The sequence below is a fragment of the Orycteropus afer genome, unplaced genomic scaffold (assembly GCF_000298275.1).
Source record: "Orycteropus afer afer isolate SDZICR_OR568_19922 unplaced genomic scaffold, OryAfe1.0 scaffold00294, whole genome shotgun sequence".
NCBI lineage: Eukaryota > Metazoa > Chordata > Mammalia > Tubulidentata > Orycteropodidae > Orycteropus > Orycteropus afer.
Window position 1 is genome coordinate 2,497,303 of NW_006921881.1, and position 22,325 is coordinate 2,519,627.

The window sequence follows — 22,325 nt, forward strand, 5'->3', positions numbered from 1 at the left end:
GACTCCACAGCACACCACCACCACCACCACCACCACCACCACATTCATTTGATTTGGCCTTCACAACAATCCTCAGATTCAGAATCTTAAGAATAGAAGATGGCCTGGCAAAGCTGGGCTTTAAGCCCTCAATTTGTGATTCTAAGTGCAGTGTTTCAGCCAATTCAGTGCAGTCATTAGAGCAGGCCATGGGTTCAAATCTGGACTCTATTACTAGCTATGTGATCTTGGTCAAGTCACTAATCTGTGTATAAGTCCAAAGTGGGGTTAATAGTAGCACTTACCTCATCGATGTGTAAGAATCAACTGAGATGATGCATGTAAATACCACACAGAGCTTGTGAAACAGTTGTAATTTATACTCTATATAGCTCTGGTCTTACATGTTAACAGGGTAACATGTCTGATGCCAAATATTGTGCTCTTTCCACTGCTCTCAGCTCCCTCTTACTGGAGTAATGTATGATGCAGGATATTCTATGCAGATCTTGCCTAGTCTGTATCTTGATTCTGCTAAATGTCTGCCAACCCTCCCTCATCTTCCCTGACAAGCACATGCTCAGCCACACCAAACCGCTAGTGGTGCCCTGAAAGCACTGGACGGTTTCTTTCCTCTCTTGTCTTTGCTCATGCTGCCTCCTCTACATGAAATGCACCTTAGTCAGCTCACTTCTGTCCACCAGACAATCACTCATTTTTCAAGATTAAACATTAAGTCAAACCTTTCTTTAGCCAACTCCCACCGAGTATAACTCACTACCACATCTTTATGCCTCTTCTGTAATTACTTCTATCAAGTCATGTTTCAATGGATTACTTGTCCATGCACCTTTCCAAGGCTGACTTGTCAACCAAACCCTCCCATGTACTTAACTAATTACTTCAGCAAGTCTCCCCACTTTCTCTGATAACACCAAATTTTCTCTTCTGAATCACCGTATGCTGTTAATACTTCCATCTGAAATAAATCAACCATCTTTTGCTCCACTTTCTTCTCTAATGTTTGCTTTATTTCTCTGTTCCCCTTAAAGCAACATTTTAAAAAGTTGCTTATTTTTGCTATCTCCAATTCCTAACTTCTTAGTATCCTAAACCCACTCTGTTCAGGTGTCTACCCTACCACTGCCCCAATCAGGATCACCAATGCCCTAAGGAAGCTAAACCCACAGTCATTTTTCAGTTCTCGTCTTAACTCACTGATCACCAGCATTTGACCCAGTAGGTCATTCCTTTCCAGTATGCCCTGGAAATGCTTTCTTTGCTTACCTTCCAAATCACCTCACTTTTAAGTTTTCATCTGCCTCACTAGTTCCTCTCCTTTCTGATCTCCTAGAGTGCCCAAGGGCTCAAATCGTTAGAGCATTTTCCTATCTATACTCTCTCCTTGGTGATCTCATTCTCTCTCACTGCTTTAAATACTATCCATAGACTGAAGACTCTCCACTCGAAACCTCTTCCCTGTGCTGGCTGCAGAGAAGGTAGTACCCTCAACGGTCTACTCAAGCTGGACATACCACAGACCTCTCCAATTTAACATATTCTAAATGGACTCCATAGGAGCTCTGGTAGCATAGTGGCTAAAGCACTTGACTGCTAACCAGAAGGCTGGCGGTTCAAACCCACCAGCCACTCCTTGGAAGGAAGGTTGGGCAATCCTACTTCCGTAGTGATACTGCCTCGGAAACCCAAGGAGGGGTCGCTATGAGTCGGGGCCGACTCGATGGCACATAACAACAACAACAACAACAAATGGACTCCCAGTATTTTCCCCAAAATCTGCTCTACCTACCACTTCAGTTAATACAACTCCACCCTTTCAATGGCTCAGCCCATAATATTTAATATCTGACTGCTCCTTACCATCTCCACTGCTAACACCTTGGTGATCTGAGCCACCACCATTTTTCATCAAGATGACTGGCTCTTAACTGTTCTACTTGCTTCTACCTTTGCTCCCCTACTGCCTGTTCTTCCTGTCTAAGAGCATGAAGATGCCAAAGTGATCTTGTTAAAAACAGGTCACCATATTATTCTCCTGTTCAAACCCCTGCAAAGGTTCTCTTTCACTTAGACTTTTAGCCTCTAAACAGCCTCTAACGCTCCAAAGGTTCTTCCTCTCCCATTACCTCTCTGATCTTTCCTACCACACTTCCCTTACTCACTCTGTTCTACCCACATTAGCAAATTCATTCTTTCAATCACATTCCCATCTCAGAGACTCTGCACTAGTCCTTACCTCTGCCTGGGATGCTCATCCTACAGATAATACCTGGCTCTTTTTCTTACCTCTAAGTTACAGCTCAGATGACATTTCATCAGTCTGTCCTGATTATCCCATTTAAACTTGCAACGTGACATGCCCCATCTCCACCTTGGCACTCCCAAGTCCTCTTAACTACTAACTACTCAGTTGTCAAGTCAATTTTTGACTCATGGTGACCCCAAGTATTTGAAAGTAGAAGTGCTATTCCATAGGATTTTCAATGGTTATGATCTTCAGTAGATTACCCAGGCCTTCCTTCTAAGGCACCTCTGATAGATTTGAGATGCCAATCTTTTGGTTAGTAGCTGAGTGCTTAATTGTGTGTACCACCTAGGAACTCCTTAAGCCCTCCCTCCCACTAGCTCTCATTTTTTCAGAGCACTTATCATCAACCCTAAGGACCTCTGATGGCACAGTGAGTAAGGCATTTGGCTGCTAACCAGAAGACTGGCAGTTCAAACTCACCAGCCACTCTGTGGGAGGAAGATGAAGCAATCTACTCTCTATGAAGAGTTACAGCCTTGGAAACCCTATGGGAGTCACTACGAGTTGGAATTGACTCAATGGCAGTGGGTTAGGTCTAGTTTTATCATCAACCATGTTGTTGTTGTTGTTATGTGCCGTCGAGTCAGACCCAACTCATAGCGACCCCTCCTTGGGTTGCCGAGGCAGTATCACTATGGAAGTAGATTGCCACATCTTCCTTCCGAGGAGTGGCTGGTGGGTTTGAACCGCCAGCCTTCTGGTTAGCAGTCAAGCGCCTTAGGCACTACGCTACCAGAGCTCCCATCATCAACCATAGTATATGCTTATTTGTTATGTTTGTCTGTTTTCCCTACTAGAATATAAGGTCCAGTAACTTTTGCTCATTTTATTGAAAAAAGCACTGTTAGCTCTTAGAACAGTGTCAGGTGTTCAATAAATACTTACACTATAATATTCCATTGCACTTATTTACAAACCCGACTTGATGGCAGTTGTGTTTGGTTTTGGGATTTTTTTATTTATAAACAAGACTACCTTCTGAAGCTCCCTGTGAATAGGAAAGGTATATTTTTCTGGACCCTTAAGTGTTTGTTGACTAAATGAATAATAGCCTGTGTGAAAACAATGAGGTGAAAATGAACTGGCTGTGTTTGAAGCACCCAACCAGAAACCAAACTCACTGCCATCGAGCCAATTCTGACTCATAGCAACCCCTACTGGGTTTCCAAGGCTGTAAATCTTTACAGAAGCAGACTGCCTCATCTCTCTTCCATGGAGTGACTGGTGGATTCAAACCACTGACCTGGTTACCAGTCAAATGCCTTAATCACTACACCACATCACAAGCAAAGATTCTTTGTTTGAGGCACAGGGGTGAAAAATCATTAGGTATAGCAACAGCCCATGTTGAAGAATCGAAACAGATGAGAGTGAAATGGCTTCAGGATAAAATGCAGTACCACAACAAAAGAGCTTAGTTGTAGAAACTGAACCCTATATAATGGGCAACAAGGAACTCTTACAATTGTCACTTCTTTAAACACATTTAATGACATGTTTAGTGGGATTCTATGCTCTGAAACCTCTAACCTGTGGGACTGTGGTCTCCAGATTGTAGTGCTTATTCAGGAACTTCAGCAGCTTCTGTGAGGGTCGATCAATGGCCAGTTGGTGTGGTTCAACTCGCTCCTTCTGCAAGGAACAGGAGGCTTAGGATAGGAAGTGGAGGAGTGGGGACCATGGAGGGGAATAGAGGATATGGGGACATGGGAGTTCAGGGAGAGGCAGGAGCTCCAGAAGGATTCAGGCTAAAGGGGCCTTTGATCTCCATTTTGGATAGACTCTGGTAAAGAGGTAAATGATACCTGCAACATATGTTGAAAGAGTTCTCGCCCATGGCCATGACGTTGAACTGACTCATGGATATAAAAGTCCAAGATACAAAGTGGTTCTACCTCATTGTGAGCCTCACGATCATCCTAACAGGTAAAGAACAATAAATCTCTTTTAGGACCCAGTCATCTTTGCTGCCTCCCAACACTCCCAGAAACAAAATATATGAAGGACAAAGGATACCAGGACAAAGAGCTTCTTGTATCCAACTTTGAGAAAACCGATAATGGCTCCTTTTCCAGCCCTGCAGGATGGGGAACATAATGAACAAACTAGTAGCAGTTATTTAGAAGAGGTTGAAGGAAGGGTTGGGAGGAAGAAGGAATTAAGTATGGAATAGAAGAGTATTTGGCACTCACGGTCGGGCTGAAGTGTCTTTGAGCACATACATGACATGGCGGTTACTCTGCATCCTCGATGCACTGGTGATGGGAGCAGGAAGGTGCTGGGCCTGCCAAGAAAAAGACAGTTTCTGCAAGTTCCTTCCAAAGAACACTGTGCCTCCTTTTTCTCCTGACCCCAAAGAGCCCCCACACATACACTCCATCTCAAGGCTTCCCAGTACCTTGGCAGAAGCCTTGCCCAGTTCATCTACAATGGTCATAATTTGCTGCTGCAGGTCAACACTATAGAAAGAAAAGAGATAGTCAAATACTCACTGAATCAGAGGGTCCTGGGCAATCACTCGCTGGGACACAGCTCCAGCCCAGGTTCCGCACTTAAGGCTCCCTGCCTTAGAGTCTTCCAACTTAATTCTCCCCCTCACCCCTCTGACACTCAAACTTTTCCCACACCTTTTTCTAATGTGGTACACTCCCTCCTCCCTGGAGATAACTGGGGTGAAGCAGGAAGGGTCAACCACATCCTTTCGGTGGGACCACTTAATGGGGTGAAAGATCACAGTTCCAAGACTGATAAACCCTTAGGTCTAAGGTCAGAAGTCACCAAGAGCTGGTCAGGACATCAAAACGACCGGCTACTATTCAATGGGAGGGGGCGTGGTTCCTGGACCAGGTTTCAAGAGGGACGGGGAGAGAAGGGCCATGGGGCGGGTTTGAGATGTCACCGAGCCAGCGTTGTGGTTCCGGGTCGACGGGCCGGGGGCCGTAGGTGCTGATCCAGCACCGTGATCCGCTCCGGGAGCAGCGCGTCCACATCGAACGGGAACTCCATGGCCCATTGTGCGCGGGCGGCCCCGCCCCACATACGTCACTTCCGCCACGCCCCTCGGAGCCTTTATTTCCCGGGCTGGGCCCAGAGCACTCCCTTAGAAGGTCGTCTCCGCCCCTCCTCCTACTAACGTCCTGGCTGCCAGCCCTAGAGACCCCAGTTATTCTGCCAAGCCAGCTGTCCCCTTAGCAACGTCACCTCTCTGCCTCCCACGGTAGCGGGTGCCATAGCGACGCGTTTTTTCTCGGCCTGGTGGCCCCCTCTGCAGCCATCTAGCTCCTCAGGGAACAGCTGTGTATAGTGGGTGGAGGGGGGTCACAAAAGTGATCACGGCAGCGTCACAGTTGCCAATCCATGGCTGCTTCTGGTCCAAGGAGGGAAGGCCATGTGGTAAGCTGCTTCAAGCCTGACCTCTCCTCCCCCCACAGCACCACCCCATCCCTTTAGTTATGTGAAGAAAACAAAAACCAGCACTCCCAAGAACAGAATTTATCTGTAACTCAGCCTGAATCAAGTCACAGAGATAGGAGAGACAAAAGAGCTTTATTGTAGAAAGACTAAGTTGGCAAAAGTCTGAAACAGCAACAGAATGTTTAATCTATTTATTTACAATTGAATGGTTCAGGTTGCCCATACCCATCCATATAACCTTCCATTTATCCCCTTCAACAACAATCTCCCTAGGCCTGCCCCTTCCACAAAATAGTCAACCCTTCACACTGACATGTCCCATCATATAATTCCTGAGCACATCTCTCCTAGACCCTCAGTCTCCCCTCCCAATCTGTTGCAGTTCTATGGAGCTTTCTGGGGCTCCACCTGATCCACCGAGGAGGCTTCAGCTGGAGGTGTGGGGGGCACCACAGGCATTGCCTCAGGCGGGGGGCCACTCTCTTCTCGGAGATGGCCCTGGTAGAGCCGGCGGAGCCGAGACAGCTCTCTCTCTGGGGGCTGTTTCCAGCTGTACCATGGGTACCAGGGGTCTCCTGAAACCAGAGTGGGGGCTGGTGGAGTACTACTCACAGCTCCATGAGAAGTACTGAAATCAAGATCACGGGGTTCAACTTGGGGAATGTGGTAACTGAGGAGACCTAGAGGTAATTAAAAAAAATAATAAAGAGGGTGAGAGACAGGCAGTAAGAAAGCTGAGGTATAATGAGGGGCAAGGGGGCAAGTGTGGACTGACACAGCCTGGGCTCTGCCTGCCAAGCAGTGCGGCCCTGCACCAGGACTATGAAGCTGTGTCTGCCCTAAGGGGAAGGCCATTTTCTAGTTCACACAAAATGTGCCATTGAACCAACAGCCAGAAATTTATACAAAGATCCTCCTATGGTCTAGCTATGGCCTTGGTACCAGCAGTTATAAGAGGGAAGGGGAACCAAGAGGAAGAACAAGAGGACAGGGCAATGACATAGTAAAATGCAGTGAATTAGTTAATACTGCCAGTCTTTGAAGCTTCCATCAAATGACTGGGTGGAACTATACAAATGAAGTGCTTGTGGCTCACCAAGGGGATTAGACAGTTTGCTAATAATGCAAATAAGGTTCGTGGCACCCTTGTGGAGTGGGATCATGCAAAAAAGGTGTATAGCTCCCTAATAGGGGATTGGTCAGTTTTGCCAATCCTGCTAGGCTTAAAATGGGCAAGTGCCCAGAGGGACCATACTCTGCCAGCATGCCTCCTGCCTGAAAGTATTCAGCTCTCTAAATTCATGGGCTTTTGAGAAGCCCAGCATGCTATCTCCTGCCAGTCTCCTAGTTCTGCTCCCTCTGTTGCTGCCATTCCTCACTATCTTCAGTATTACAGTTCTCTGTGTCTCCTGAGCCTAGGAGGCTCTTAGTGCAGGGATTATAGTACCAAAGGATGTATGTACTCCACTCCTGGGGCTCTTTTCTTGATAGTAGTAAGGGCTTCCTGTCTGCCTCTCTGGATGGAGCAAGAGTTGAGAGCCTTCAGAATGAGGCAAAGTGGGGTACATTTTGGCACTTATTGGCAGAATTAAAGAACTTTGTAACACTCGCCCAAACAGGGCAGAGGCCAGACCAGCCCAAGAGGCCCAGAGAAAGGCCTGCCTATGAGCATGAATGATGCAGTGAATTACTTGGTATGGCTTTTCTAGTCAGTCTTTGTAACTCCCACTGGTCTCAGAGATGGGACTGTGCAAATAAGGTATATAGAACTCTGATGTTGGGATTGGTTAGTTGTGTCACTCTACCTGGCTCAAAATGAGCCTTCCTAGAGGCAGAAAGAGGGATCTCATTACCATCAAGAGAGAATAGCTGGAGGTAAGTAGAGGGTGTCCTTGGGCCCAAGATCCCTGCACTGGACCTCCTTGGCAGAGACATCCGGCAGGGAGAGACACCCTGGCAGAGAGACGGTCACTGTGGAATCAAGAGGCATGAGACAGAGCAGCAGGCTAACCTGGCCCACAGAGTAAGAAAGTTGAGTGCCCTTGGGCAGGAGGCTTGCTGACGGAGTGAGGTGTACCTAGGCGTACTATCGGCAGAGCTAAAAGAGCTTTGTAACAGTGACCCAAGCAGGACAGAAGCCAGGCCAAGAGGCCAAGGGCCAGAGAAGTATGTCTAAGGGCACAGCAGAGAGAAGACTGTCCTGATCAAAGAATTTTATCCTGAACATGTTCCTGAACCTGAACTGTAGCCTGTTACTCCCCTGATAAACTCCATAATTGTGAGTACTGTCTGTGAGTTCTGTGGGGCCATTGCAATGAATTATCAAAACCAGCAGAGAAGTAGTGAGGGCCGTGGGAGGGTCGGTTGGTATCAGAATTGGTAAAAGGCTGGAAGGAGGCGGCATGCCTGGCCTTGTAAGAATAAGCTTTGGGCTGCTGACAGTGACTCTGTCTTGTGAAGTTACAGGAAGTCAGAACATGCCGCCTCCATGCTCTTTTTGCAGCAAGAAAAGGCTGACCTGATCAAAAAATCATATCCCGAGTTCTTTCCTGATCCGGAATTATAACCTGTTACCCACCCACTGCCACTGAGTTGATTCCAACTCCTAGTGACCCTACAGAACAGAGTAGAACTGTCCCTTAGGGCTTCCAAGGCTGTTAATCTTTACAGAAGCAGATTGCCTCATCTATCTCCCAGAGAGTGGCTGGTGGGTTTGAACTGACGACCTTTTAATTAGCAGCCAAATGCTTTAACCATTGCCACCAGTAGAGCTCCTTTTTTTAACCTGTTACTTCCCTAACAAACCCCATAATTGTGAATATTGTCTGAGTTCTATGTGGCCAATGCAATGAACTATCGAACCCATTAGAGGAGTAGAGCAAACCTTGGTAGGAATAGACAATGTCAGAACTGGTAAAAAGTTTGGAGAGAGGATACGTCTGACCTCCACCTCACAGAAATCAATCTTCAACTGTTGATCCCCCCACCCTGTCCCACTAAGTTAGAGAAGGTCAGACACCCACCCATGCCATTTTCACACATAGTAAGTGTTTTGGTTCTCTAGTGCTGCTCTAACAGAACTACTACAAATAGATGACTTTCACAAACAGGGATTTATTTTCTTAGTTTAGGAGGCTAGAAGTTTAAGTTCAAAGTGCCAGCTGTAGGGGCTGGGTGCAGGCCCTCTGACTTTGGGCTTTAGCTCTGCCTCTTGCTCCTGGCCCACTGCAGCTGGAGGTTTCTCTTCACTCAGGCAGCTGCTGGCTGCTGAGGCTGACAGACCCAGGGTGGACAAGTACAATGGCACAGTCCCAAGATTATCAAACAACACGGCAGGCCACTAGTTCAACTCTAGAAACAATCCCAACATTGGCAAGGCCAGCAAGGCAGACTGCTGAATGAAGACTCAACTAAATGCAGGTTCCAAGCATGCCAAAAAGCTAGAGAGCTTTCTCAAGACTACTTCTTATATACTGGAAGCAGACCACATCCCTAAAGCAGCTACTCAGATGCTCACCGTAGATTCCACCATGGAGTAGATTTCCAATCTCATCATGGGGAATAATTACATCACACTGCCCAGCCACTCAAAACCAGGCCTAGCCAAGTTGACATATAACCTTAACTACCCCAGAAAAGGACCCAGGGGATGGGACAGCAGAGTGAGGGAAGAGATTCTAGTAAGAAAATAGAAAAGAAATAGGTAGTTAGGTGCTACCTTCTTGAATAAGAAGGAACATTTACATTCACCCTCTAGCTCCAGCTCACCATCTTTCTGCCTACCAGAACTACCCTGTATCCCCCCTTCCCATGCTCACCGTGATCCCTGGCTTTCTGAATGGCCTGGGTCAACTTCCTGTGCTGCTTCATACAGACTCCTGTAGGTAGGAAGAAAGAAAAGTATAGAGAAAGATAACTCAGCACTAGTTCTATAAAGCACAGACAACAAAAAAACAGACTACTGTTATATGGTAACAAAGGCTAGATTTTGAAAACCTGGCTCTATGCAATGACCCCATTTCTTTGACCCCTTCATGGGCTTCAGTCTGCCCATCTGCCTAATGGGGGAGAATCCTCCCTTTCTCTTTTGAAAGCTGGAGTACAGATTTAGGAGGGTCTAGCCACTATAGAAGAGGATGACTAAGTGTTATGGATTGACTTACGTCCCCGAAAAATATGTTGTAAACTCTAACCTCTGCCTATTATAATCCCCTTTAGAAAAGGATTGTTTCTGTTGTTGATAAGGCAGGACTAGTACAGCATGTATCTTGAGTTAATGTCTTTTTTTATTATTAGTGTGATTTGGGTGGAAGTTTACAGAGCAAATTCACTTTCCATACAGCAGCTCACATACACTGTCTTATGACATTGACCACCAAAATACAACAACTCCCCTCCCACTTCCTCCCCATAGTTACCTCTTCCCTGTGTCCCTCCCTCCATGCACTCCTGCCCCTTGAGCTGTCTCCCTGTGCACACACAGCCCTTCTATTCTCCCATGATTGTTCTCTCCGAGGAGTGTATCTACCTAATGTAAATGTTCAGCTCATATACCTGTTTTGTTTGGCTGGAAGCCACAGGAGTGGGTTCAATTCCAGACCTGAAGAGCAACTAGGGGCCATAGTCTCAGTGGTTCCAGAAGGTTCTATCAGACCAACAAAACTGGTCCTTTTTTTTTTTTTTTTTTAAATGAGTTTGAGTTTTGTTCCACATTGTCCTCCCACTCTATCCAGGATCTCCTACACAGATCCCCCTCCAAGTGGTTGACAGTGATACCCAGGCATCATCTATTTCTTTTGGTCTCATGGTCGTATAAACCGAGGACTGCTTGGTGTACCAGTTGCTTGGACTAACTGTTTCCATGAATCTTTGGTTTTCTTCATTCTTTGCTCTGGACAAGGAGAGAACCATCGTTACATCTAGATGGCTGCTTGTAAGCTTTTAAGATCCCAGTCACTGCTGGCCAAAGTAGGATGTGGAACAATGTTTTGTATAGCATGTTATGCCAAATGAGCTTGATGTCCCCTACCACGCAGATTTGACTACTGAGGCTGTATAGTAGGTTTTCATCTGGCAGTGTGAGACCTCCTACTTTGTTCTTCTTCAATAATGCTTTGCTTATCTGAGATCTCTTTTCTTTCCATATAAAGTTAGTGATTGGTTTTTCCATATCCTTAAAGAATGACGATGAGATCTGAACTGGGATTGCATTGAATGTATAGACTGCTTTGGGTAGAATTGACATTTTCACAATGTTAAATCTTCCTATCCACGAGCATGGGATTTATGTAAATCTCTTAAGGTTTTTTGAAGTAGTCTTTTATAGTTTACGTTGTACAAGTCTTTTGTGTCCCTGGTAAGATTTATTCCCAAGTATTTTATGTTTTTGGTAGCTATTGTAAATAGTATTGATTTCCTTATTTCTTTTTCAGCAATCTCTTTGCTGGTGTAGAGGAATCCAACTGATTTTTGGATTTTGATCTTGTATCCTGCCACTATGCTAAATCTCTCAATTAGTTCCAGTAGATTTTTGACTGAGTCTCTTGGGTTTTCTAGGTATACCATCCTATCATCAGCAAACAGGGATAGTTTGACTTCTTACCAATTTGGATGCCTTTGATTTCCCTTTCTTGCCTTATGGCCCTGGCTAAGACTTCCAATACAATGTTGAATAGAACTGATGATACAGGGCATCCTAGTCTGCTTCTTGTTTGCAAGGGGAGTGGTTCCAGTCTTTCTCTATTAAAAATAATGTTGGCTGTTGGTTTTGCATATATATCCTTTATTACTTTCAGCAATGTCCCTTCTATTCTTATTTTGCTGAGAGTTTTGATCAGGAACGGGTGTTGGGTTTTATCAAACGCCTATTCTGCATCGATTGATAGGATCATTTAGTTCTTTTCCTTTGTTTTATTTATGTGGTGGATTGCCTTGATTGTTTTTCTAATGTTGAACCATTCCTGCATATCTGATATTAACCCATTTGGTCATAATGAATGATTTTCTTGATATGTTGTTGGAGTCTATTGGCTAGCATTTTGTTGAAGATTTTTGCATCTATATTCATGAGGGATATATGGTCTGTAGTGTTCCTTTAGAGTGATGTCTTTGCTTGGTTTTGGTATCAAGGTTATGCTTGCTTCATAATAAGTTAGGGAGGATTCCATCCTTTATTATGTTTTGGAATAGTTTGTGTAGGATTGGTGTCAGTTCTTTTCTGAATGTTTGGTAGAATTCTCCAGTGAAACCATCTGAGCCAGGACTTTTTTTTGTTGGTAATTTTATGACCCTGTTCAATTTCTTTTTGTTATGGATCTGTTCAACTTTTCCATGAGTCTGTGTTAGTTTAGATAAGTGGTGTGTTTCTAGAAATCTGTCCATTTCTTCCAGATTTTCAAATTTGCTGGAGTACAGTTCTTCACAGTATCTTGATACTTTTTATTTCAGTTGGTTCTGTTGTGATGTTGCCCATTTTGTTTCTTATTCGTGTTATTTGTATTCTCTCTTTTCCTGTTAGATTTGCCAATGGTTTGTCAATTTTATTAATATTTTCACAAAACTAACTTCTAGTCTTGTTGATTTTTTCTGTTGTCTTTTTATTTTGTTTCATTGATTTCTGCTCAAATCTTTATTATTTCCTTTCTTCTGGTGACTATATGCTTTTCTTGCTGTTCTCATTGTCGGAGATATTGGTTAAAGTGTTGATTTTGGCTTTTTCTTCTTTTTTGATGTGTGTATTTATTGCTATAAATTGGCCTCTGATAACTGCTTTTACTGTGTCCCAAAGATTTTGGTATGTTGTGTTTTCATTCTCGTTTGAGTCAAGGAATTTTTTTAATTTCATTTTTTATTTCCTCTCTTTTCCAGTCTTTCTTGAGGGTGTTGTTCAGTTTCCATGTGTTTGTTCTTTTTCCGTTGATCTTCCTAGTGTTGATTTCTAACTTGATAGCATTGTGATCTGAGAAGATGCTTTGCAGTATTTTAAAGTTTTAAATTTATTAAGGCTTGCTTTATGGACTAACATATAGTCTATCATGGAGAATGTTCCACGTGCACTGGAAAAGAATGTATATTGTGCTGTTGCCGGGTACAAAGTTCTCTGTAGATGTCTATAAGTTCAAGTTGGTGGACTGTAATGTTTAGCTCTTCTGCATCTTTGTTGAGTTTCTTTCCACTTGTTCTATCTTTCATTGAAAGTCGGGTATTAAAGTCTCCTACTATGACTAAACAGAGTCATCTGTTTGCCTTTTCAACTCTTTTAAAGTCTGATTTATGTACTTTGGGGCACTTTCATTGGGCCCATAAATATTTATTATGGTTATATCTTCTTGTTCAACTGATCCTTTAATCATTATATAATGTCCTTCCTTATCTTGTATGGTGGTTTTTGTCTTATAGTCAATTTTATCAGAAATTAGTATTTCCACTCCTGCTCTTTTTTGGTTGCCATTTGCTTGATAGATCTTTGTCCAACCTTTGATTTTGTCTGCTTTTGTCTTTGTCTCTAAGGTGTGTCTCTTGTAGACAGCATAGTCATGGGTTGTTTTTTTATCTAGTCTGCAATTTTCCATTTTGAGTGGTGCATTTAATCCATTAACATTCAGTGTAATTATCAACCAGTATGAATTGGTTCCTGTCATTTTGTTATGCTTTTCCATGATGTTCCTAGTTTCTTTGTTCCATTTAATTTTCTGTACTGAGCTCCTTATGTTTATGAATTGTGTCATCATTTCCTTTGTTGCTATTGTTTTAGTATTTGCTAAATATTTGTGCTTGTCCTCTTTGTTACTGTGACATGAAGGTTCATTGTTTTTCTTTGAGGTTACCGTGTGACTTATAATTTTCTTCCCAAGTTTAGAAAAGTCCATCCTATCTTATAGCTCTCGACTTTCTTACCATTTAGAAGCTCTGTAACTACACTATTTTCCCTCTCTTTTTGGTTTGTAGTTGTTCTCATTTGCCAATTGATGTCTTTGGCTCTCTGTTTACAATCTTGTAAGAGTATTTTACTTTGGATACTTCCATAGCAGTGTTAGTTTCTGGGTTACATCATCTTGTATATTGATGGTTGGTGGTTGTTCTGGTTACCTAGTGCTGCTCTGACAAGAAATATACCACAAATGGGATGGCCGTAACAAACAGGAGTTTATTCTTACAATTTGGAGGCTTTAAATTCAAGTTCAAAGTGCCAGGTTCTAGGGGCTGGGTGAAAGCCCCTCAACCTTGGGGTCCAGCTCTGCCTCCTGCTCCTGGCCCACTGGAGCTAGAGGCGTTTCTTCACTCAGACAGCTGTTGGCTGCTGAGGCTGAGAAGCCCCAAGGTTGACGAGAAAAAAAGGCACAGTCCCAAAGTTACCAAACCACACAGCAGGCCATTAACTTAAGTCCATTTTAAGTCCCAAGGTCGGCAAAGCATAGGAGGCTGCTGAGCAACGACACGGCTACATGCAGGGTCCAAGCGTGCTAAAAGCTGAAGACCATTCTCAAAGCTTCTCCTTATATACAGGAAGCAGACTACTTACCCAAAGGCAGCTACTCAGCTGCTCCCAGTAGATTCCACCATGGAGTTGATTACCAGTCTCATCACGGGAAATACTACATCCAGCTGCCCAGCCACTCAACTAGGCCTTGCCAATTTGACATACAAACATAACCATCATAGTGGTTGTTTGCTGTTTTTGTTCTCTGTTCAAAAGCCGCTGTTTAGTGTATCTTGTAAGGTTGGTCTGGTTTTAACAAATTCCCTTAATTTCTGCTTATCTGCAAATCTCTTAATTTCACCCTTATATTTGAGGGACAATTTTGCCGAGTATATATTTCTTGGTTGGGAAATTTTCTCTTTTAGGGTTTTATATATATCATCCCATTGCCTTCTTGCCTGCATGGTTTCTGCTGAGAAATCAGAGCTTATTCTTATTGGTTGTCCTTTGTAAGTAACTTTTTGTTTTTCCTGTGCTGGCTTCAGGATTCTTTGTCTTCGGTTTTGATGAGTTTGATGATGATATGTCCTGGTGATTTTCTTTTGGGGTCTACCTTCTTTGGGGTTCACTGGACTTCTTGAATAGATATATTCTCATCTTTCATCATATCAGGGAAGTTCTCCCCCAAGAAATCTTGGACAATTTTCTCAGTGGTTTTATTTTTCTCTTCCTGTCCTGGAATTCCAGTGACACATAGGTTATTCCTTTTTATGGTATCGCACATGAACCTTAGGCTTTCTTCATTTTGTTTTGATCTTTTTTCTGATTGCTTTCCAAAGAAGTGTATTCAGGTATCTGTCTTCAATCTCATTAATTCTGTCTTCCATTGCATTAATTCTATTCCTTTGCCCTTTTAATGTGTTATCCATTTCTGAAAATTTAGTACTATCTTCTAGATTTCTATCTGTAGAGTTTGTATCATTTCTAATTTTTCATTTATTTTGTCATTTTGTTCTTGTAATTGCTTCCGAAATTGTTCTAGGGTTTTGTCTATGTTTTCCTTAATTTTTTTCAGTGTTTTCCTTCATTTGTCTCTCAATCCTTTGAAGGTACATAAATATAATTCTTTTGAATTCCTTTTCAGGGAGTTCCAATGCTGCTTCTTCCTGAAGGATATGTTCTGGGTCTGTATCCTGTTCCTTTGTTTCTACCATTTTATCTTGCTTCTTTGTGTGGACTGTGATGGTCTGTTGTCTCCAAGGCATTATGACATTGTCATATTTAGATCTCTGTTAACTGTTTGTGAAGACCAGTTAAGGGTGAGTAAGGCTCTTCTTCGTGGTCATTTATCATTGGTCAGTTGGTGGAGAAGGCAGTGTGGCTCTCACTCGGTAAGTGAAGCTGCAGGAGGTGCGGGTGTAGTTGTGTTGTATGGGCACTGTTGCTATCTCCTACTCAGACAAAAACAACAATTGAATAACCATCAAAAAAGTAAAAGCAAATGGACAAAAAATACACTGTGTAAACACATGAACAAACCAAACAAACAAACAACAAAAAACAAAAACTCCTACAATATCTGGGAAGAGGGCAATAAGACAAAAAATGTAGGGTAGGAGAATAATGAAAAAAATGTGAAAAATGCAAAAAGAAACACAAAGAATGGGGTTAGCTATGAGAAAGAGATAAATGGGAACAAGGAACAGGGAAGAGAGAAAAAGCTGAGAACTAGAACCTTTTCAGTCGTCAGCATCCAGAATTTCCTTGCGCTTCCTGGCAAGTGGAGCTTATTCGTTAAGTCCCTGGAATCTGGGAGAATGCTGTTGCTTTAAATATCCAAAATGGCCGAGCCACGTGTAAACATTCAAAATGGCTGTGTCCTCTGGACAGGCAAAAGTCCACAGCTCAGACCACCTTCCTCTTCGCTGCTTCTCCTTTTATTCACCAACCACCAGTGTAGTCCTCTGTGCAGCCCCTGGCTAGCAGGGCCAATTTTTAGGTTAATTTTTAGGTCTTAATACCACTTGGCAATATCTAATCTGTCTATGCCGTCAGGATCGCTGACAAAGTGTAGCTCCATATGTCTCTTTTGGTGTTTTCATGCAAGTTCTTCTACTAGTTGGAGTTTAGTCCATTTCTATGTCCTTCCCTTCAAGGCTCAGGGGTCCAGGATTATCTTCTGTATGTGTGTTAATTGGTTCCCCTTTTCTTTGTTGAAGAGGGTCTGTGCAGTCTGTCTGCCTATTCCATCATCCTGCCAGAACTCAGTTAATGTCTTTTGAGACAAAGGAGCAGAGCAGATATGGTAGAAAAGGTGTGCCAAGCCACTTGAAGACTGCTAAGAAGTTGAAACTTAAAGAGACAAGGACCTTCCCTCCAGAGCCCACAGAGAGAAAACATCTTCCCTTAGAGCTGGCAATCTGAATTTGGACTTCTAGCCTTCTAAACTCTTGAGAAAATAAATTTCTTTGTTAAAGCCATCCACTTGTGGTAGCTGTGTTACAGCAGCACTAGATAACTAAGACACTGGGCATTTAATGGTAAAACGGCTCCAGGACAGGGAGCAGAACATGATTCAAAGGGCAAGTGTAGTTAATGGAAGTGTTAAGCTGGATAATCCACAGAGAAAAAGAAAGGGAAGAAGGGATTTCAGATCTGGAGAAGAGAATCTGAGAGATTAGCATAAAGAGCCCCTTCAGAGAATAGAAGGGCTGTGTATGCACAGGGAGACAGCTCAGGGGCAGGGGTGCATGGATGGAAGGATACAGGGAAGATGTAACTATGCGGAGGAAGTGGGAGGGAAGCTGTTGCACTGTGGCAAATTGTACTCAATGTCATGAGACAAAGTGTATGTGAGCTGCTGTATGGAAAGTGAATTTGCTCTGTAAACTTTCACTCAAATCACAATTAAATAAATAAAATAACCCCTTCAGCCTTTTAGAGTTTGACTCAAAACTCCTTCCTTAAACACTCTGACAAAGCAAGTTCTAAAGATCATACTACCACCCTCAATAACTGTAGATTCAGACTATTCTGTGCAAATTTACCTTGCTTTGTGGCAGGGGTTAGCAAAGTTTTTCTGTAGAGGGTCAGATAGCAAACATATTAGGCTCTGTGGGCTCTAGAGTCTCTGTCTCAGCCACTCAACTATGTCCTTGTTACCTGAAAGTAGTTGCATACAATATACAAATGTTGTGCTTCAATAAAACGTTATTTATATAAGCAAGCAGTGGGCTGAATTTGGCCTGTGAGCCATAGTTATGGAACAGATATAATCCTGAATTGTTAAGACAACTCCAAATTTGAGAAATCTAATCAGATTGTCAATTGTATAAAAGAACTTATAGCCCATTTATTCACAAGAAATAAGTTTTGTAAAAAGAAAGACATTAAGGAAATAACCATCATGATTTATCTTTTAAGAGCTATTTAGATGGCTGTCATGTAGTAGTACTTGCCAATATGACTTTTATTTATATCTAATTGTTTTAGCATGGGTGTATCATCATTAAGCAAAAATTTCCAAAAAGTTCAACCTAAGTAGGTGTCACTAAGCAAATACCTGTCATCTGACCAAATAAACAGAAAGTGTCCATCCGAAGGAAAAGCCACTCTGGTGGTGAGGGGAATGATGGGCTAACCTGTGTATGGAGCGTGGAAGATGATACCCGTGTGGGCACAAACAAACTGTTCCAAGAGCTTCACGTTCTGTTGGGAAGAAGAAACAGGAGGAGGAAGGGAGAGCAGCAAGACCGTAAGAGACTAAGAGTACACGACTCCTCAACATGCACATGGACTACCTAACCCCTCTACATGTCTTGAAATACTACCCACGTTTTGTTCCATCAACTTGCTGAACCTGTTCTTGAAAACCCCAGCAATCTTTTTCCCTTTCTTGGCCTTTCAACCATTTCATAGGCACATCCCACATTCTGTCACTGAGTCATAGAGAATTCTCATCAGCAGGGGTAAGGCTGTAAAGCCTTTGGGGAAAAAAGTCAGGGATGGTCAAACTTGGAAATCCTTGAAATCACCCAGAAGATACACTATATATAATACTGTACGTGTATAAATGATTAATGTATAGTATATTGTATATAATGTATTGACTAAGAATAACTACAATTTTTATTACATAAAATGACTGCCAACCAGCATGATGCTCTTAGACAGAGATACCTGAGGAAAGTGCAGGTATACTTCCTTGTTCAATGGAATGGCAGGCATAATCACCTATAGTATGCAGTTTGTATTCTCTCTCCTTTGTTCTCTTTTATTACCAATAATATACAGTTCAATTGGGGAAGTAATCTATGTGACTCTTTTCTAACCTATGTGAGAAGGAGTCTAGAGGAGCCAGGTACTCCCATCAGGGGACTAACAACAGATGCCCTTCAACTTTCCTGAAGACCAGACAGTCTGCTTCTACTCCAGTACTTTTACTGCAAGCTCAGAGGAGCACTCTCCTAGTATCAGTTTTATACAATTTTCTAGTTCTTTAGAAAACAATGCCTATTCTTTTCAAAGTATTGAAAGCCTTTAGAAAAAATAGTCTAGTAATAATCTATGCCTTGCTTAATTCATATATCCACCTTCTAGCCCCAACTGTTATGAATTAAATTATGGCTTCTCCCTCCCCCACAAAATATGTTGTAAACCCTAACTTCCACGCCAGTGATTATAATCCCATTTGGGAAGGGGTTGTCTTTGTTATGTAAATGAGGCAGGATTAGTGTGAGGTGTATCCTGGATCAATCTCTTTTGAGATATAAAAAGAGATTAAACAAGTGAGCAGAGAGAGATGCCAAGACACACAGAGATCTTCAAGGAACCACGAAGCAGAAGCTGAAGAATCAAGGCCTTTCCTCTGGAGCCAATAGCGAAAGCCTTCCCCTAGAGGCAGCATTCTGAATTCTAGCCTCCCAAACTGTGAGAAAATAAATGTTTGTTAAAGCCATCAACTTGGGTTGTCTTTTGTAGTAGCACTAGATAACTAAGACACTAGTAAACAATGACATGGTAACAAAACAAAACAAAAAACCTCATAGAAAATTAGTTCAATATATGGTAATAATTGTGATGGATAAAAATGAACCTTTTGGGTATTGTTTTCTATTACAAATAGGCATTTCTCTTACCTACCAATTTACACTGTGAAGTTCATAGAAAAGGGATGAAACATTTTAGCACAATCCACACAAAGTAGAGGCAGAAAGGCTGGAGGAATGGAGGTGTTTATATCACCAGAAACAGAAAACTGGCTGCAAGGGTGCTGAGCTATGAAGAAGTGTGGGGCACCTATGGTAATCTCTTTAACATTACAAAAAACCAAACCCATTGCCATCAAGTCCATCCTGACTCATAGTGACCCTATAGGACAGGGAAGCGTAGAACTGTCCTACAGGGTTTCCAAGGCTGTGAATCTTTACAGAAGCAGACTGTCACATCTTCCTCTACGGACTGGCTAGTGGGTTTGAACTGCTGACCTTTTGATTAGCAGCTGAGTGCTTTAACCACTGTGCTAACGGGGCTCCTTTTAACGTTTCAAAGAGTCTCCAAATCCTTATCCTGAAAGAAAGATCTCTGGATTGTTCTTACCCTAAAATCAACGTGCAACTTGTGATCCCGGCAGATGGGGCAAGGGTTCCCAGCAACTTTATTCCCACGCTGTAGAGAGAGGAAATTGGCAGGTGAGGACATCCAAAGCCCAGTCAGAAAAAATGCTGCTGCCACTGCCACCATGGCCTCTACCCGCATTCCATGTCCCACTCACATGCCACCCTCAGAAACTCACAATACACATCTTTCGAGTTCGCTGAGAGGGCACGCCACCTTTGTGGTTGCGACGGTAGTCAGCCCAGACAGGGCGAGAACCATAGCGATTCTGGTATTCTGAAACAGGAATAGCACAAGTTATTGCTGGGTAGAAAAGGGGCGAGGTCTCTGTGTACTTATCTCAGACCCCACCTGATCCTCCCTTCCCCATTTAGAGATACCTTCTGAATCCAGATATTTCCAGGGTTCATCTTCATAAGGAGAAATGGGAGCTGAGGGCAAAGAATCTTCCTCAGGAGAGGTTTTGGTGCAAAGAGCCTGTAGGGAAACCTATGAAGGTGGGAAATATGAGAACATAAGTTCAAGGCCAGATTCTATTATTTTGCTTCCAACATTGTAGAAAAGAAGTGGATGCCCACTATGTTAACTCAATATAGTAGAAAAATACATGTTGTTGTTGTTATATTCCGCGAAGTCAGACCCAACTCATGGTGACCCCTCCTTGGGTTTCTGAGGTGGTATCACTATGGAAGTAGACTGCCCAACCTTCCTTCCAAGGAGTGGCTGGTGGGTTTGAACTGCCAGCCTTCTGGTTAGCAGTCAAATGCTTTAGGCACTATGCTACCAGAGCTCCTAAAATATACATGGAAAGTAGTATTTTTGTTGGGAATAAACTGGCACAACCAACAACTGATTTCCCTATCTCCAACTGGATCCTGACAGAAACTAATGTTAGAAGTAGGACAGGTACCTGGGAGGAAATCTGAGAAGATGCTCCAAAAACCTGACACATATAAGATATTCAACACTTGCTGGGAAACCAGTGGAGTCTATCGGAGGAAGAAGGAAGAGTAGAATGTTTAGGCTTTTGGAAGTAAGATGCCTGATGGGGGGATGCACAGGACAGGTGAATTCCCAACTCAATTCAACTCTGAGTCATTGAGTTGCCCAGCCTCATAAAAAGTTGAAGGTCAACATCCTATAGCCAAGAAGAGTCCTAACGCTAGCATTAAAACTACCAGGCCTGTTATTAATTCCATGGTGACACCCTTCTCTCCATTCTTCAGTTCCACTTAAGGGAGTGGACCTGGGCAAGCTTTTCTATCTGACCCTGCCCCACCAAGAACCTGCCCTGCCCTTCAAGAACCTCCACGGTGGTGAGTACGTGAGGTTGGGGGAAAAAAAAAAAAAAAAAAACTTCAATCCAAAAGCCTAAGTTAAACTTTCAGATGATTTAATGAGACAGGGTTGGGCACATATTCACCCAAGTTGTGAGGAGGTATCATAATTTTACTGGGGAAATGAAAGGGCTAGAAGAAGATAGGGTCCAAGGTCACGCCACCCATCACTGACACGTATGTAGGTGGTTGTGCAGAAAGGTCAGTTCCAACATCTAGCCATTGACGTGAAACGAAAATTTGGGAAGATGATCTCTAACCTTAGTAGTTTGCCTCGGCTTGGGATTGGAAAATGCGCCCAATATTGCAGTGGATGACAAAAGGAAAATGTTGCCTGGACCGCTAAGACACGAGCACATGGGAAAGTCTGCACCTCAACCTCCCAAATTTCCAGCAGTGGATTGAGGACCTAAAGAAAGTATAACCAAGTTAGGATTGTACAAAACGTGCTCCGAGGAGTTACCTGAACTCCGTAGGCACTTCTCAAGGTCGAAAAGCTAGGAAGCTGCCTTTGCAGCACGTTCAACACGGAGGCCGCCATCTTGACGTACGACCAACACAAAAATTCCCGGAAAGGCGAGTGCGCATACTCCAAGATCCTGACTAGTTAACGCCAAGGAGGAACCCGCAGTGCGGAAGCCGGCCCCGCGCTTGCGTGAGGACGGAAGCGTAAAAGGAGGGGCCACGAGGGAAGCTAATTTCAACTGCGTCACAGTCCATTTCGGCCTCAAAATTGCGCTTTCTCTAAACCAATCACTGCGACTTCTAGATCTTATACTTAGACCTTGCTTTTTAAGCAGTTTCGAAGGCGATTTTTGGCCAGAATCTTTTCAGTGCGCATGCGCCAAGTCAGTTCTACCAACCCAGGGTGAGAAATGTTCGGGAGGGGCGGAAGTGGTGGAAGCCGAGGAGGAAGGCGGTGCTAGGCTCTCCAGTCACGCGCTCGCGGGGGCAGCTAGAAGGAGGCGGAAGACAGAGCCAGGGGGAAGGGGCTGAGCGAAGGCCAAGGAAGGCTAGCCATTCAGCTGGCGAGTTGTCGTTCGGGTTGGCCAATGAGTTCACGCCTCGCGCACAATGTCTCGCGACAAGGGCGTTTCGCTAGCACGTTTGGGCGCGTTGGGCGGTGTCCCGGTATAAAAGACTCCGCCCGAGCGGGCAGCCGCCATTCTGAGGTCGTTTAAAGGTAAGTTTCGCATATTTGTTGGTTGGTGGGTAAAGTTTTGCGGAGAGC

At 43.4% G+C, this 22,325-nt stretch overlaps 2 protein-coding genes across 2 annotated transcripts in view; both read right to left on the reverse strand.

Moving 5' to 3' along the window:
- ATAT1 (alpha tubulin acetyltransferase 1) overlaps positions 1-5,314 on the reverse strand; it is a 20,207-nt gene extending 14,893 nt beyond the window's left edge. The window contains exons 1-6 of the mRNA XM_007951405.1: positions 5,208-5,314; positions 4,707-4,767; positions 4,501-4,592; positions 4,325-4,385; positions 4,114-4,227; positions 3,839-3,940 (exon numbers count right to left, since the gene is read on the reverse strand). Coding sequence (XP_007949596.1) covers positions 3,839-3,940; positions 4,114-4,227; positions 4,325-4,385; positions 4,501-4,592; positions 4,707-4,767; positions 5,208-5,314 — 537 coding nt within the window. The remainder of the gene's footprint in view (positions 1-3,838; positions 3,941-4,113; positions 4,228-4,324; positions 4,386-4,500; positions 4,593-4,706; positions 4,768-5,207) is intronic.
- A 792-nt stretch (positions 5,315-6,106) lies between these two features.
- Positions 6,107-21,635, reverse strand: MRPS18B (mitochondrial ribosomal protein S18B). Its single transcript, XM_007951470.1, has 7 exons — positions 21,558-21,635; positions 20,138-20,246; positions 19,936-20,033; positions 19,740-19,808; positions 17,783-17,849; positions 9,541-9,600; positions 6,107-6,402 (listed from the first exon to the last, which is right to left on the reverse strand). Exons 1-7 carry the CDS (start codon positions 21,633-21,635, stop codon positions 6,107-6,109), a joined length of 777 nt encoding a protein of 258 aa, XP_007949661.1.
- Positions 21,636-22,325: the final 690 nt, after the last annotated feature.